At 37.2% G+C, this 16,609-nt stretch overlaps 1 protein-coding gene across 2 annotated transcripts in view; it reads right to left on the reverse strand.

Moving 5' to 3' along the window:
* Positions 1-11,637: 11,637 nt before the first annotated feature.
* PDZRN4 (PDZ domain containing ring finger 4) overlaps positions 11,638-16,609 on the reverse strand; it is a 386,305-nt gene continuing 381,333 nt past the window's right edge. Inside the window, exon 8 of one of the 2 annotated variants that reach the window (XM_012638428.1) lies at positions 11,638-13,600. In XM_012638428.1, the coding sequence (XP_012493882.1) occupies positions 12,074-13,600 (1,527 nt within the window). In that variant the 3' untranslated portion in view covers positions 11,638-12,073. The remainder of the gene's footprint in view (positions 13,601-16,609) is intronic. The other variant, XM_012638427.1, reaches the window with a different exon arrangement.

A 16,609-nucleotide genomic window follows, 5' to 3' on the forward strand; every position in this document is an offset into this window, starting at 1 on the left:
CCAAAGACTATTAATCAATTTAAATATTTTGAGAGCACGTGTATTTATATATTCTTTTCTCAAGTAACTCATTAGTATGTGACAGTAGGGGAAATAAATACACACAAAAAGAAAACAAAAGTCCTATCTCTATTTCCATGAGGATTGGCAGGAGGCACACACACAAACATAAATGTACACACACACATTTATAAGTATAAGAAAACAACAAAGCAGAATGGTATTAATGTTTCTATCATATCTTATATGTTCAATGTTTGCTTTCAGGGTATGGATATGATCATGCTTTTTACATTTCTATAGAGACATGCATTAGTAGGCTTTGATTATCAAACTGTTAATATGCTGCAATTAAAAATCAACATAACTCTCGCTTGCTGGTTGCAGAAAAGTTTCCTTGTATTAAAAGAAACAATTTCTTAGAATCACTGCTCTTTTGTGTGATATTACCGAGATCCCTTTTGCAGATACTACAGCTCACCATGTAAGTCAGACCCAATTTACTTTACTTTTCAAATTACATGTGAGTTTGGGACTCATTTGTCTTCACTCACACAGGCTATGCAGTGCGAAAGAGTTGTGCTGAATATTGAGTTTTGTCAAACATAAAGGATGATATTCTGCTTCATTTTATAAATAAAATATGACAATGCTTGACAGGACTGACTGAACTTTTGTCTTGAAGACTCAGCCAAGACTCAGGACCTTCCACTCTTGTCAGCTATCTAGTTTGATTCGGCTGCCACTGTCATTGCTGCCTGTAAATCCAGTGACGCCTCTGGGACAGAACATTATTGGGTACTGATTGACTACTTGGGTAAAATAACAGCCCAAGGGGAATTCTGCTTCTCAAGGAAGGCACAGCAGTGTCGGCCTTTGAAATTTTCTCAAGGGGGTTCCTATGAGAATAGCTGTAAATTTCTCACTTTCAGGAATACTAAAATGCTACTACTTGGTCCAAGTTAACCTTATGGTACCCTAAAGTTATTGGCCTTAGAACAATATCCAGATGTAGCCTTGCCTCAATATTCTTAGCAATTTTGGAGAACAAATCTTGGTTTCAGTTGTCAGGCCAAGAAATATTAGTTGCCAAGGGTAAAATTGTTACTGAGTTCTGTCTAAATACTTAGCAATACTGCAGCTAATTTTAAGCATTGAGTTCTTTTCATGGGCATGTTGCCTTGGGATGCAGCAGTCTGTTTGAAGGCTGATGTGATTAAGAAGTACTTAGTTTTTATCATTAAAAGTTTTTAAGGAATATGAGTCTGTCTATACCTCTACTTTTCTGGACTCTAATGAACCAAAGAACAGAATAAGATTGACAATGTACTGTTTCCATCCCTTTGGAAATGCAGTGGAATTAAAATTGGTACTTAAAATTAAATGAGGTGAGGTTCCACGTATCAAGTAAATATAAAGTATTTAAAAGAAAATGCTACAGATGATAGAAAAGTACAAAAATTGTTCCTGGCATGAATAATTCACCAACTCTTGGATGGTATAAGTCACCTACTAATGTGCATTACTTGCCATTTAATAGTGGCTGTATCTGAAGAAATATGGAAATTGGAATATTTTAATAACTTTCTATATGAAAGATGATGAGACTGCCTAAATGATTAAGAGGAAGATATGTTATAATGAACTAAAGCCACTCGAGTGTAAGGCAATTTTAATTCAAATCTCCATCTGCTTATGTATAATTAAGACTCATTTAACAAGTTAATGCCTAACAGAGAGAACTGATAAGTTTGGTATTAAAGATCTTAAGAGAAGTAAATTAAACTGTCGGGGTTGAACTGGTCTTTAGTTTTAATTTCTTACACCTGAACCTTGATATGAATTTCAGGGTCCACTTCTTTATCTTCACCATTCATTTAAGCATAAAGGCAAAGACAAAAGGGTGGGGGGAACAGCAGATCCTTTTTATATTTTAATTTCGGAGATCCCATCCTGTCTAAGGTGTGACAGCATCTTGACTGATAATGAATATTTATGCACTTCATATTTTCCACTGTATAGCATCTATATGCCATTAAAATGGTGATTTCAAAGGCACAAAAATATTTATGCACAGTGGAGATTGGCAGCAGGGTTAAATAACCTCAGAAAATAAGAGGAAAGCCTTTAAAGTGCCAAAAGGGACTGTTTTGATCTGCAGCAAATTTCATGAGCTTGTTGACTGCATAACTTCCTACTTCATTTTTTTCCCACAGTTTCTGCCAAAGAAGGTCCAGCCATCATAAACATGGTGTCAACCTTTTTGTCTTCTAGCATAAAAATTTAATTCCCAGTGTATGGCTCCTCATTTGGGAGGAAGATGAATTGGTGTTTCTTTACATGCTTTTTTTCTTTTTAATACATCTTCAGGACTAAATTCAAACAGGATAATTGAGAATTCACGCAATCTTCTCGGCAGGATTTTCAGTGAGAAGTCAAGAGTTTTCAGCCACGTCGATGCTGTGGGACCACAGAGTTGAACCCAATGTTCTTGTTCCTTGTCAGCCATCACATATGGCTTATGTCAGGTCACCTACAACTTCTTAAGACATAATTTTCAAAGATCAAGATTAAATAGTTGAAACTTTTTGAGATCTCTCAAGAAATTCATAGGTCTAATTACCTTATAATGTGCATTGTTTGATTCATCTCTTATTTAAGAGCTAGAAAGTATCCTATTACTTGGATGCTTTATTTTACTGATTCTTACAGCTGAAGTAATTTGTGCAAGCTCACAAGTTAGTAGAGAGCTGGGTCTAGTATTTTTATTACCAGTTTAGCATTCTTTCCACCTCACACTGCCTCATAGATCTACCAAATATACTATACACACTCTTTCTCTCTCACACACGTACAAATACCTAAGTATCTTTTCCATATGTTTATATAATATATATGCTCAAACAATTGAAATATCCATATATGAATAATTTCTCATTTTGTCTTTCACTACTTAGAAATATATCTTAGAAGGAAAGTAAACATTTGCTAGAGCTTTCAACCTGTAGGAAAGCAAAACCCATATATAAGGACATTCTAGTCACCCCTAAAGTACATGACGTGGCAGCTGGTTAGTAATGGAAGAAACAGTGTAATTATTAATATTTTATACCTTTTGCCTACTTTTTGATAGGGTTGTTTTATTTTTCCTTGGTGGTTTTCCTGAGTTCTATATAGATTCTAGTTACCAGCCCTTTATTGGATGTGTAGCATGTGAATATTTTCTCCCATTCTGTAGGTTGTCTGTTTGCTCTCATGATAGTTTCCTTGGCTGTGCAGAAGCTTTTTAATTTGATTAGGTCCCATTCATTTATTTTTGTTGTTTCTGTGATTGCCTTTGGGGTCTTCTTCATAAATTCTTTCCCTATGCCAATGTCTAAAAGAGTTTTTCCGACATTTTCTTCTAGAATTCTTATAGTTTCATGCCTTAGGTTTAAGTCTATTGTCCACCATGAGTTGATTTTTGAGTCCCAAAACAATAAAAGTTGGAGTGGATGTGGAGAGATAGGAACACTCATACACTGCTGGTGGGACTGCAAACTAGTACAAACTCTGTGGAAAGTAATATGGAGATACCTCAAAGAGCTACAAGTAGATCTACCATTTGATTCAGCGATGCCATTAGTGGGCATCTACCCAAAGGAACAAAGGACATTCTATAAAAAAGACATCTGCACTATAATGTTTACAGCAGCACAATTCACAATTGCAAAGATGTGGAAACAACCCAAGTGCCCATCAATACATGGGTGGATTAATAAAATGTGGTATATGTATACCATGGAGTTCCACTCAGCCACAAAAAACAATGGTGATATAGTACCTCTTGTATTATCCTGGAGCCCATTCTACTAAGTGAAGTATCACAAGAATGGAAAAACAAGCACCATAGGTACTCACCATCAAATTGGTATTAACTGACTTAACTGACCAACACTTAAGTGCACATATAGTAGTAACATTCATTGGGTGTTGGACAGGTGGGAGTGGGGGAAGAGGGGACGGGCATATACACACCTAATGGGTGCAGTGTGCACCGTCTGGGGGATGGACACACTTGAAGCTCTGACTTGGGTGGGGCAAAGGCAATATACAAAACCTAAAGATTTATACCCCCATAATATGCTGAAATAAAAAAATATTTTATGCCAATGCATAGCTTTCTTATTTTCTCATTTGAAAATATCCTTATTTGCTTTACTGGTATTAATAGATGATGAATTTATCTAAAATAGCTCCATAACAAATTGTGTATGGCTGCAACAAAAGGAAATTTTGGAGTAAAATGTTTATTTATTTATTGCACTTTAGAATGTTAGAAGTGAAATAGGCTTTAGAGATCATTTATTCCAACATCCTCATTTTAAAGATGAGAAAATAGAAGCTCAAAGAAGGGATGTAACTTGCCTAAGATCTTAGAATTGGTAGGAACTTGTCCTTTGGGTGAGTCATTACCAAAGGCTGTGAGGCCAGGGAAGGCTCCCCAGAGTTGGTGAGAGCCCATCCCAAGTCCTCTCTCCTCTTAAGTCCCTTGTCTTCTCACTGGCTTTGTCACTTAGCACTTTATATACTCTCCCTCATATAGTCAGATTTATTCTCATGTGCTCATCATTTATCTCCAAAAAATAACAAACTTATTAATGTCTCATGTAAAGCATCTAGCACAGTAAACATTGCAGACTTTCATACATGTTTTCTTATCTTGACTGTTTTGCATTATTTCTATATTTTTGTGTATTTCACTCACTACATTTCAATACATATTGATTTTCTGATTAGTGTTCTGTTTCAAAAATTAAGTCAGTCTAAGTTAAATGGGCACAAATAGCTGCTCTACTCACTGGCCCCACCATAATGAGAACACCAGATTAAGGCTGGTTTCTTGACACAATTGAGTAGGCTCTGCTTCCCCGAGAACCTCACAGATATTCCAGGATATGTTGGGAATTTGCATCTCATTCAATATATTCCCATCATTATCTGAGAAGTGAAGTTGAATAAATATCTTGTTTTATTAAATTTATTGTTCAAAAACACTTGGGGATTGAATATCTAGCATTGACTATGCCTCCCATAAAGCACCAGGCTTTAAGAATCCCTGAGAGTCATGCAAATGTATATCCAAGAGTTTTTTTGCAACAACATCACATTTTTGATCACAGACATGGCAGGCAACACAATGGAAAGGAACAATAATAAATTTGAGGCAGAATGTAGGTATGTACCAGTTAGCCCTAGAGAAACTATTCATAGGCTCAATAACTGATTAAAACCAAAATCTATCATCATAATTCCCCACCATAGGCAATAATACAATTCAAAAAACAGGCTGGCTAATAAAGTAGAAACAAATCAAGGAAGTCAGCATATGTTTGATGACACAGAGATAACGGTGTCAGTGCCTGGACTTCTGTTTGAAGCAGAGCTGATGAGGCTGAAGTGAACCAGTCATTGATGTCCATTCTTAATTAATGTGAAAGCAGATAGTAATGGAAACAAGAGAAACTTTGAGGTCAGACAATTGTAAGTTTGAATACAGAATCCATTGCTTAGTAGTTGTGAAACATATGGGAGATTACTAAAATTATATTAACCACACTTTGCTCATCTATGAACAAAAACAATAGCTAATATCTACTGACTGCCCACCCTGTGCTTTCACTTATCTAGTTTCCTTACATATATTAACTTGCTTAATTCTCAACCTATGAAAAAGGCTATAATTATCTCCACTGTACTGAGCAGCAACAAGCTTAAGTAACTTGTCTAAGAATACACACCTAGTGACAGAGCTGGGAGGTGATAATTAAACAGTGGCTATTAATAAGTTAACATCATATAGTAGGATACCAAATAACAATCAGGACCCTAGTTTACAGATGGCCTGTGAACCCTGGAGCAATGGCTGTTGGAAGACAGAACTGTTGGTTGGGGTCTATGAAAAATTGATGGCATCCAAAATCCTGAACAGTCATTGTTTGGCAAAATGGAAGAAGTGCTAGAAGGATAGATGTGGCAGTGATCACTACTGTGCAGCACACTATACTCAAGATAGACACATTATGGAAAAAAATATATTAGACACTACTGGGTGGAAAGCCAAGCAAGTGATAAGGAAATACCATGTATGGCTGTTTGGAAACAAGAGTGGCTATTAGTAAGAGTTAGGGACAATCTCCTGGAAGGATGAGAAGGCATGACATGAACACTGAATGAGGGATGGACACAGAGTAAGGAGAAAGGTTTCTCTAGCAAGTGACACACCAAAAGCAAAGAGTGGTGCTGGAAATGATAATGGCATGTTTGGAAAACTGTAGGGATTCCTGTCCACCTATAGCAGAGGCATAGTGGGACACTGGAAGTAGCACAAAAACGTCCCCCAAATATTCAGCAATATGGTGCCTATTTACTCTATTCTGCAAGGAGACATCTTACAAAACAGTTACAGTGTAAATTGGTCCTGCTCTGGCTGTAAAGAGCAGCATGGTTTTAGAGGAAACAGAAAAAAAAACAACATATAAACAAATAAACAAACAAAACCCCAAAACAAAACAAACAAAAAATACCAAAACTCATAGTAACCCTCTGGCTTTTCTTAGAGTTTACTAAAAAACCTTGAAGTCCTCAATAGGTGACTTATCTTGGTCAGTTATTTTTGTTGGTAGCATCCTATAGTTACTGTTCTCTGAAATTCTGAAACTATATCATGCATATTTACAGGAATGAATGGTTTGTTTTATCTAAATTTTAAGTCCTTTAAAGGACTTTGGACTACCTCCAAAGACATGTGTTTTGGAAAATAATGAAAGAAAATGGAAGCGAGGACAAAAACTTTAGATAAGTGGGAAATAATTTATTGGAAAAAATTTTTTTTACATTTTTTATTTCTAGGAAGAAGTGAATTAGTCAATTAACCTGTTGCAGTGCTTAAATTTATTAATAAAAATTAATAGAAATTATTTAAAAATAATAATATAAAAATTAATAATATATTAATAATTATTAATAGAAACAGGACATTAGAAATTAAATAATGAAAATAATAAATTTACAAAACATAAAATTTAATTAACTTTTAATTAAAATTTAAGGAATATTAGTTTGAAGGAGCACCAAATTATTTAGCTACCCAAGGCGAAGGTTTCTCAAGGTCTGAGTTAGAAGTCCTCATGGAGAGAAATTGAGATCAGGTGGAAAAATAGGTTGAGGTTAAATGATGGAGATCCTTGAGGCTGGGCTTGGTGGCTCATGCCTATAATCCCAGCACTTGGAGAGGTTGAGGCAGAAGAATTGCTTGGGGCCAGGAGTTTGAGACCAGCCTGAGCAACATAGAGAGACCCTGTCTCTACAAAAAATAGAAAAATTAGCTGTATGGGTTGGCCCACACCTGTAGTCACAGCTACTTGGGAGGCCGAGGCAGGAGAATTGCTGGAGCCCAGAGTTTGAGGTTAAAGTGAGCTATGCCACTGCACTGTATCTCAGAGGACAGAGCAAGACCCTGTCTCCAAAAAAAAAAAAAAAAAAAAGAAAACAGAGATCCTTGAATAATAGTCTCAGGCACTCAGATTTTATCCCACATTCAGGAAAAGACCTCTGAAGGTACCTGAGACAGTGAGGAGAGTGATGTTTAGGAGGGCATCTCTCCAGATGTAGGAGAGGCTGGAAAGGGGACACAGGGATACCAAGTACACACCTGTTGAAGTTATGAGGCATGAGACAGTGGCAGTCTAGCCTACAAGTAATTTCAGAGTATTGGAAATAATCTGACACACTTTGAAGAAAAATTAACCGTACTTTGTGACTGACCAGCTAAAAGAGAAGTTCAAGAAGGCTCAGGTGATAAGCATAAGAGACCAGGTGAACAGTGGCACCATCACAAAATGAATAATTTGAAGCAGAGAGCAGAAGCTCATTAGAGAGATAGAAAGGTTGAGTTTAGGTGGAAGATTTAGATACACCAACAGGACATGTATTAAACCAGTGTGAAGTTGTGGAAAGGCTACATGAGAGGTTTCTTCTCCTCAACCCATAATAATATGTGTTCATAAAGGGACAGTCTGCACAAAGTATGATGGCAACAACACCCTTCTTCATGGCATACAATGAAGAAATATCCAGTGAACATATATTCTTTTCTGCCCCCTTAGGTCCTTCACCTATGGATCTGTGGACCCAACTGAGACATGGCTTAAGCAACAAAGAATATAATATGTTTGAGTCAAATTTGAGTGACTGTAGCCTGGGAAATACTTCTAAGTTACCTTGCAATGTGCTCCAGAGAACAAAACACAGGCTTGAGCTTTTAAAGAAAAGGGAGGAATCAGAGAAAGGGGCAATTACAAAAGTTGTTTTTCAACTATTATAATTGGTATGATATAGCTAAAGCAGTCTTGGAGTCTGAGGATAGGTTGTAATAGTTAAAAAGGTAGCTGGCCAATGGTTAGGGACCTTGATGCTCAGCAGGAAGCAGATGTTCTGGAAATTGTTCAGACAGGAAGTTGTGACCTCTAGGGTCAAGCATTCTCTGCCTAAGGAGTGCTTGAGGCTCAAGCCAAAATGGCCTCCCAGCTCCATTTTAGGTGCCTTGAATAACCCACTGCCATTTTCCTTCATCAGATCCTAACACCATTTTCTGTCGCATCTTCAATACAAAAAGCAAGAATAAATGCAGAATTGTAAAATGTAAGCCCAAGTAAAATACTCTTTACATTCACATATTTCTTCTAAACTGAAACAAAATATCCCACATAAAACCAATTATTTTTCTTTGCTGAGCAACACACGTATTATTCATTCACTAAAAAACATGTTTAGCACAAAGATATGTTATGTAAAAAGACAAACTTTTCAGTTTTCACTGATTTTTGAAAAAGAGATATTTCTCGGTGTAGAAATGTATAATATATAGAACTATATAAATACAGACATGAAAAACACCTACATCACATTTTTTAAAATTTGGCAAGCATACTTGCCCTTAATAAAAATAAAATTCAACTAGTAGCTTTGGAAACACTGCATTCTGTGAGATGTGTACATGTTTCTTCTGGAAAAACCTACTTGTTGGTTCCAAATGACCTTTATCTGTAGGAGTAATTCAAAGGCAATGAATATTTAAACCTAGTGGTGTCAAGGGGATAAACAATAACCACAGGCATTAGGTCTGGGAAGAACTGAGTTTTAAAAATAGACAGGCATTCTTATTGAAAACCATAAAGTCAAAAGTTAACTCTAGGTGCTCAAAAGTTAACCCTAGGTACACTTGGAAGAGTAGTCTTGTTCATTGGATTAACAATGGCTAAATTAGAAGTGATGAAATTTTCAGTTGCCTTAGGTTGTCATTACTATCACTCTCTTAAAATTTTTGAGTTCAGCTTTTCATTATATATAGATAAAATTAGTTTCTTTTCATTTTTGTGATAGTCTTTCAAAAGGTAAGAACTTGAAAGTGTAAAAAAGTAAGGAAGATAGTAACAAAGGACCAATATGTGGAGGAGAAAGATAAATGAGTAAATTAATTTAGCTCAACTAGCATTCATTATTATTTCAATGGCATTCTACTAGAAGCTTACAAAGACAGAGGGGGACATGAGGGCCTTCCCTATGAAGTGAAAATCTATGCAGGAAGATGATAAGTACTCTGTATGAGATTCAATAACAAAAGAATAACATTTCCAAGGTAAAACAACATGCATAATAGTGTATGTCAAAGAACTGAGAAAGTCTGATGTCACCGAAAGAGTCTCCAAAACAAAAATGTATATGTGATCACAAAGGGAGGTGTAGGATTTGTCACAGAAACCCTAGACAGGAGAATAGCACACGATGACTTAAGTGGAAATCTGCAGGCTGCTAAAGGGCCAGGAATAACTCAGGGAAGATATAAAGAGGAAGAACAACAGGCAAGTCATGCTAGTTGATGGGGGGCCATGAATAGAAGGCAGAGGCACAGGAGTCTGATTCAAGAGCTAATAGGGAGCCACTACAGGTTTTTAAACAGGAAAGTAGCTTCAGAAATATGCAGATGTTGTGCATCTATTATGTTAAAACAATCTGCTAGGTTGAATGAAAATTTGATCAAACTCATGTTTGCATGCACAGGGTTTGATCTGGCCTTTCATTCTGAAAGCATTATGATTGACATGTAATGTGGTTCATATGTTATCTGATGAAAAGCTAGATTTAAAAAGTCTATATAGTCATCTAACAATCCCACCTTTTAATAAACTGACATACATATAAGGCATTTATAGTTGACTATGCTGAAATTATTGCAAAGATGGTTCCCTCAAATTTATTCCCAAATGATCTAAATAAATGTACATAGTGCTATGGACTGAAATGTGTACCTCCAAAACTCATATGTTGAAACTCCAACCCCCAGTGTATTTGATCTTGAACCTATCAGCCTCCAGAACTGTGAGAAATAAATTCTTATTGTTCAGGCCTGCAGTCCCCAGCCCCTGGGCCATGGACCATTGTCGGTCAGTCAGTGGTCTGTTAGGAACCGGGCCACACAGCAGGAGGTGAGCAACAGGCAAGTGAGGAAAGCTTCATCTGTATTTACAACTGCTCCCCGTTGCTTGCATCATTGCCTGAGCTCCACCTCCTGTCAGATCAGCAATAGGAGCGCAAAACCTACTGTAAACTGCACATGCGAAGAATCTAGGTTGAGTGTTCCTTAGGAGAATCTAATGCCTGATGATCTGAGGTGGAGCTGAGGCGGTGATGCTAGCACTGGAGAGTGGCTGCAAATACAGATTGTCATTACCAGAGAGGTTTGACTGCATAGAGATCATAACTAATCAATTGCTTGCAGACTCATATCAAAACCCTATTGGTGTGGCAAGTGACAATGTAATAATAATAGAAATAAAGTGCACAATAAATGTACTTGAATCATTCCGAAACCACTCCCCTGACTCCTGCCCCAGTCTGTGGAAAAATTGTCTTCCATGAAACTGGTCCCTCGTGCCAAAAAATGTTGGGGACTGCTGATTTAAGCCACCCAGTCTATGGTATTTTGTTATGGCAGCCAGAGCAAACTAACATACATTATAGCATTACAAACAGTCTTGGACAGTCCACTGATCCTCTCTCCATGCCTTTCCCTAAATTTTTCTTGGCTTTATCTTACATGAGCAGTAGGCAAGGGAAGCACAAACCGATGTTTATCAAATGTGTAGTAAGCTTACAGCATGCTAGATGCTGTATATACATTGTCTAATTTAATCCTGGTAGGAAAATGTGACACAATGATCTATAGAAAGTGTTTCAAGACAACTTTATTGAAAAAAAGTGATAGAAACTGTCCACATTTTATAATCCACAAATCTTCTAAATAGTATACATAGGTAACTAATTTTATATCTGTTAACCACAGTGGACAATGAAAATAAAACACCCCTTGATTGCTTTTTATTAAGGATAATCAATAATTTATTTCTCTTGTATTGTCACAATTACCACAATTATCTAGCTACATGACCAATGTCACTACATATCACAGGAAGATTGTGCATCTACACTTTACTGATACAAAGACAACGGCCATTTATGTGTTAAATGTACAACGGGTTGTTAAAAAGAGGTGTGGATTTTATGTGTAAGACAAGATATGGCACGTGATTTATTATTAACAGGTCTGATTTAAAACACATTATCCCAAGAAGCAAGCATAGAAATGTTTTGGCATTGAGTTGTTATTAAAGTAGAAAATAAGTAAACTAGAGAAATAAATCCAGATTTTAACTTACAATAGATACATTAAAGTAGGAAATTAATTGGCTCCTCAGTATTTTTGTGCAAGTGTTTTTTTTGTTTTCTTTCCTTTTTTTTTTTTTTAATAAATGAGTAATATGAATATATCACAAGTTAAAGAAAGATCTTAGCCAAAAAGGAGGGTACCCATATATGAAAAACAAATGAAAAATTACCAGGTATTTTTGCTTACAAAAATTTAAACTATAAAGAGTCACAAAATATATATAAAAACGCCACATTGAACGAGGCAATCATACTCTACCCAAACTGGTAGCACCCTCTTAAAACCAGTCGCAATCCATTCATTCGGTCATACAGTGGTGACTGACAAGAAGGCATTGTGAACTCTCGTGCCATCAGGAGACTTGGCCCCATGGGTCATCAGTTCTTGGATTGTCATCCAGTTGTCCAAAATTTTCTTATTCCTCTTTTTCATCATCTTTTTGTGGCTCAGTTCGAGGATGTTGATCTCCTTCTTGCCCTCGCTGCCGCTCTGAGGGCTCTCCTTGAGACACTCCAACCGACTCCGCATCATGAACTCCCGGCGCCGACGCTGCTCTTTGGCCCGAACCAGGTGTTGCTTTCTCTCCTCTTTGCTCCAGTAGCGCCCCATCTTCATCTCGCTCATGGTGTCATCATCTGTGGTCATGCCACTGCGCTCCTCCTTGATCTTTAAGGCACGTTCCTTCAGAATTCGGTCTCGCACGGGTCTCTTTGTGATGTACCGTGTCCCATCGCTCCGAATCTTCACCTTCCACTCCATCTTGGGCTCCGAACACTTCTGAGACTCCTTGCACATGCTCACCAAACTGAGCTGGCTCTGAGCATACTCGACTGCAGATTTCTGTTGAATTAACTGCATGTAGCTTTGATAATGCCGGGCGTGTGCTGGGATGTTTGCATATCTATATGAGGAGCTGTGGTAAGGAGAGAGATAAGGGATGTGTTCGCTGACTGTCTTCTCTTGGTCAATAAGCTGGTTACTTTCCAGTATCTTCTCCTTGCTTTCCATGCTACAACCTTGTTCAGTGGTTTTGGTTTTGGTGGCAGTGGACTCTTTACTGCTCTGTCCAGAAGAGGACTGATGGGCTGCCATTGTGCTTCTCAGGTTTTTCTTATTGGTGAGGTTGATCATTCTTGGAAGGGAACTGTCAGGGGAACGGTCTACAGTGAGCGGAGTACTTCTGCAGCTCTCAGCTGTGTTGTAAGCGCTAGAACTGTCCTTGTCGGACTTTTCTGGATGTTCCATGATGTCATCTAGTTTTCCCCTCTGCATATCTATGCTGGTGTTATAATTTCGGAATCCTCCGTCATGCAATGCCCAGATGTCTCCATACTGGTCCGTCACTTTCTGGAGTCTGTGAGCCTGCATGATGTTCTGGCACTCGAGCTCAATGTTTCTCAGCTCTTCATTAAGCAACTGTAGCTCATGCTCCACTCCCTCTTGCTCCCCTTGATTGCATTCAATTGTGCTGCTCGAATAATACAGGTCGTACTCTCCACGGTTTCGAATCTTGCATTTGAGCTCCAAGAGCTGCCTGAATCTTTCACATTCCTCGTCTTGGTTGCCAGTGCAGTCAGAGTCTATGTATTCACCAGACACAAAGCTCTCATTGCACTGAAGTTCAATGCTTCCTAGAGTGTCTTGGCTCTGCCCCAGCTCTCTCTTGCTCTTCAAAGATGTGCTGTTGGGGTCCTCAGCTGCGTTCTCCTGCTCTGAGCTCTCATCATTTCGCAAGCTTTCGTCTGTGCGCCCCACTCCACTGTCCTTCTCATGGTTGTTGGATGAGGATGTTGCTGTGTCTGTTGTGCCTTCTTCTTCTTCTTGCTTTTTTGGCTAAAAAAAAAATAATGTCGAGAGAACAAAGAAAATTAATTGCTTTGAAAAACACTCTCGAAAAACTTGCTTGAAAACAATGCTTCTTGGCAGTTCCTAGAAAGCTGCTCTAATTTAAGCATCCATGACAATTTTAGAAATAAAGACGATTAGCTCATAGCAGCTTTTTATGCAATAAAATAAAGAAAACAAAAGCTGCTTGAATGTGGCTATGATATTCACTTGGGTATCAATAAGACAGGACACATTTAAATAAATGATTCTTGTCTTTAGGTTTTTCTCTTACTTGGGAAACTCTGGGGTGAATATATATAAATGAAGTGATTTTATGAACTTCTGAGGTGATAATACTCCAAAAGATAAAACAGAGTGTCTAAATGGTCTTCAGCAATATGGAAGCCTAGAGTTCAGAAGCCATGATCACCTTTTTTTTTTTTTTCTGAACTTTCCTTAAGTTCAGAGAAAACTTCAGAAAGTAAAGCACTGATAATGGTAAGCAAAACATCACAAAGTTGCAGACCTGTGTTAACATTATGTACTGGAGCCTAGACTCTTCCTATCTATAGATGAGTAAGCTTAATTCTAGATGGAATCAGGTTATTAGTGACAAAGAGGTCTGGAAGGCAAAGCTCCACCTCCCAGTGCCAGAATTTCAATATGTCCAGGATGCCATATTCCTTGATACACGTGCTCTGACTTCAATGCATCTCCAAATCATGGCTTTCAAAAGCAACAACAACTTCTTAGGACTCATTTGGGTTGCATAAGAATATTTTTCTACTATTAACCAGGAATTTCCTTCAAAGAAGAGTTTTAGTCTATTGAGAGTAAAAACGACAATTTACATGAAAGTTTGAACAGCACTGATTGCCAGACATGGACATAATAAAAAAATATATTTTTGACATATATGTGTTTTACTCCCTTGTAAATTTTGGCTTTTGTGCAAAAGAATTAACTGTCACTGACCTAACAAGATGCATATGTATTTCTTTCTCTTTAAATAAGCTAATGTTACTTTCTCCTCTAACGCTCATCATACAGTAATCTACATGGAAGTTTCCAGATTGTATTTAGGTCATTAAATATGAAATGTCCAATTTCGAATCAAAAGTGTAGTTTATTGTATCTCAAACAAGAAGCAGGACAATTAATCAAAATATGAACCTAAACTATCAACACAGTTTTGCCATCTTAATGGTAGCTTGTTTATGCTAGCAGCGAAGAAGCCTGGAGAGCAAGTGGCAATGAAATCATGAAAGGTGTTTTGACAGCTTGTTGAGAATCGAATATTTTTTATTGCAAGAAGTGGTCCAAATCCTGGAAGAAGGGTGCAAGTCAGTTGGTGCAAGGTCTGGTGAATATGGTGTATGATAGAGAGTTTCCAAGTCCAGCCTCTGTAGTTCGAACAGTGTTGTTTGTGCGACATGTGGTTGAGCATTTTCTTGCAAGAGGATTGGCCTGTCTCTATTGACCAATCTCGGCTGCTTAATCGTAAATATCCTCGTCATTTCATCCAATTGGTTGCAGTAGACATCCGCTGTAATCGACTGACCAGGTTTCATGAAGCTGTAGTGGATAATACCAGCAGCGCTGGACTACCAAACAGACATTATTAGATTTTTTTGATGAATATTTGGTTTTGGACTGTGTTTCAGCACTTCGTCTTGATCCACCCATTGTGCCCAATGCTTGCAATTGTCAAACAGAATTCATTTTTCATCATACATAATAATACGGTGTAGAAATGGTTCACCTTTATGTTGTGACAGCAAAGAAAGGCAAGCTTCAAGATGATTTCTCTTTGATGCTTGTTTAATTCATGCGGTACCCATCTATCCAGCTTCTTCATCTTGCTGATTTGTTTCAAATGGTCCAATATTATTGGAATAGTAACATTGAACCTTGCTGCTAATTCACACATAGGTTGAAATGGATTCACTTCCACTACAGCTTTCAGCTCATCGTTATCCACCTTGGTCTCTGGTTCCCCATGTGGCTCATTTTCAAGATTAAAATTATCAGAACAAAACTTCTCAAACCATTAATGTGCTATGTGTTCATCAGCCACATCCTTCTGAAACACTTTGTTCATACATCGAGCTGTCTGTGCAGCATTGGTTCCATGATGGAACTCATATTCAAAAATAACATGAATTTTTGACTTATCCGTGGTTTCACAAAAATTGCTCTAAAAAAACAATTTGGAAGATAATCACAAGCCAAAATGTGAGTTTGAAGGAATGAGGATGTACCTTCACAATAAAAATAAAACAAGAAGTGTCAAAGTGAAATGTCAGAGATATCAATTGTCAAACTTAGTACTTAAGGAAATCGGACATTTCATATTTAACAACCTAATATTTGCCTTATGTCTAACTTTACTCGCTATTTTCTACATGTATCTTTTCCCTTTAGCAGGTGTAATTACATAATTAAATACAATTAAGCCTGTTAGTGCTAAAGAAGGATGGGATAGGTGATATGGTGATAAAAGGTATTCTAAAACAAGTCTAAAAGGGTCTATCTGGAGAATTATTATTTTGTTCCACATAAGTAATGGCAGAACAAAATGTAACGTAAATTGGAAAGAACAGAACAGGACGACGTATCATGTTATTCTATGATTCTCAATCTTTAAGAAGTATTTTCCTTCATTTGCTGAAAACACATTGAGATTGACTTTAAATGTCTTATTGACAAAAAAAATTATAATAAATAATTATAACTAACAACAGAAAGCTTGTTACATCCCTCTGTCTCTGACTATAAGCTGATGATAGCATCCAATGCGGTGACATCTATATACTATGCCATAAAACCCTCAAAGGCTGTTATTGGTATGGCATTTGACATATATCACATTATTTACAGTTATATTTTTCTAATACTTTGTAATGAGCTGAAGAAATACAGGAAGACTAGTATGTTTTTTCTTATTTTATATGCAATTCCAATGATACAGAGAAGTTATGCTATGGGAGATGTTGCACAACATGTCGATAGCTG

The sequence above is a fragment of the Propithecus coquereli genome, unplaced genomic scaffold, assembly GCF_000956105.1.
Source record: "Propithecus coquereli isolate 6110/MARCELLA unplaced genomic scaffold, Pcoq_1.0 Scaffold13, whole genome shotgun sequence".
In the NCBI taxonomy this organism is placed as follows: domain Eukaryota; kingdom Metazoa; phylum Chordata; class Mammalia; order Primates; family Indriidae; genus Propithecus; species Propithecus coquereli.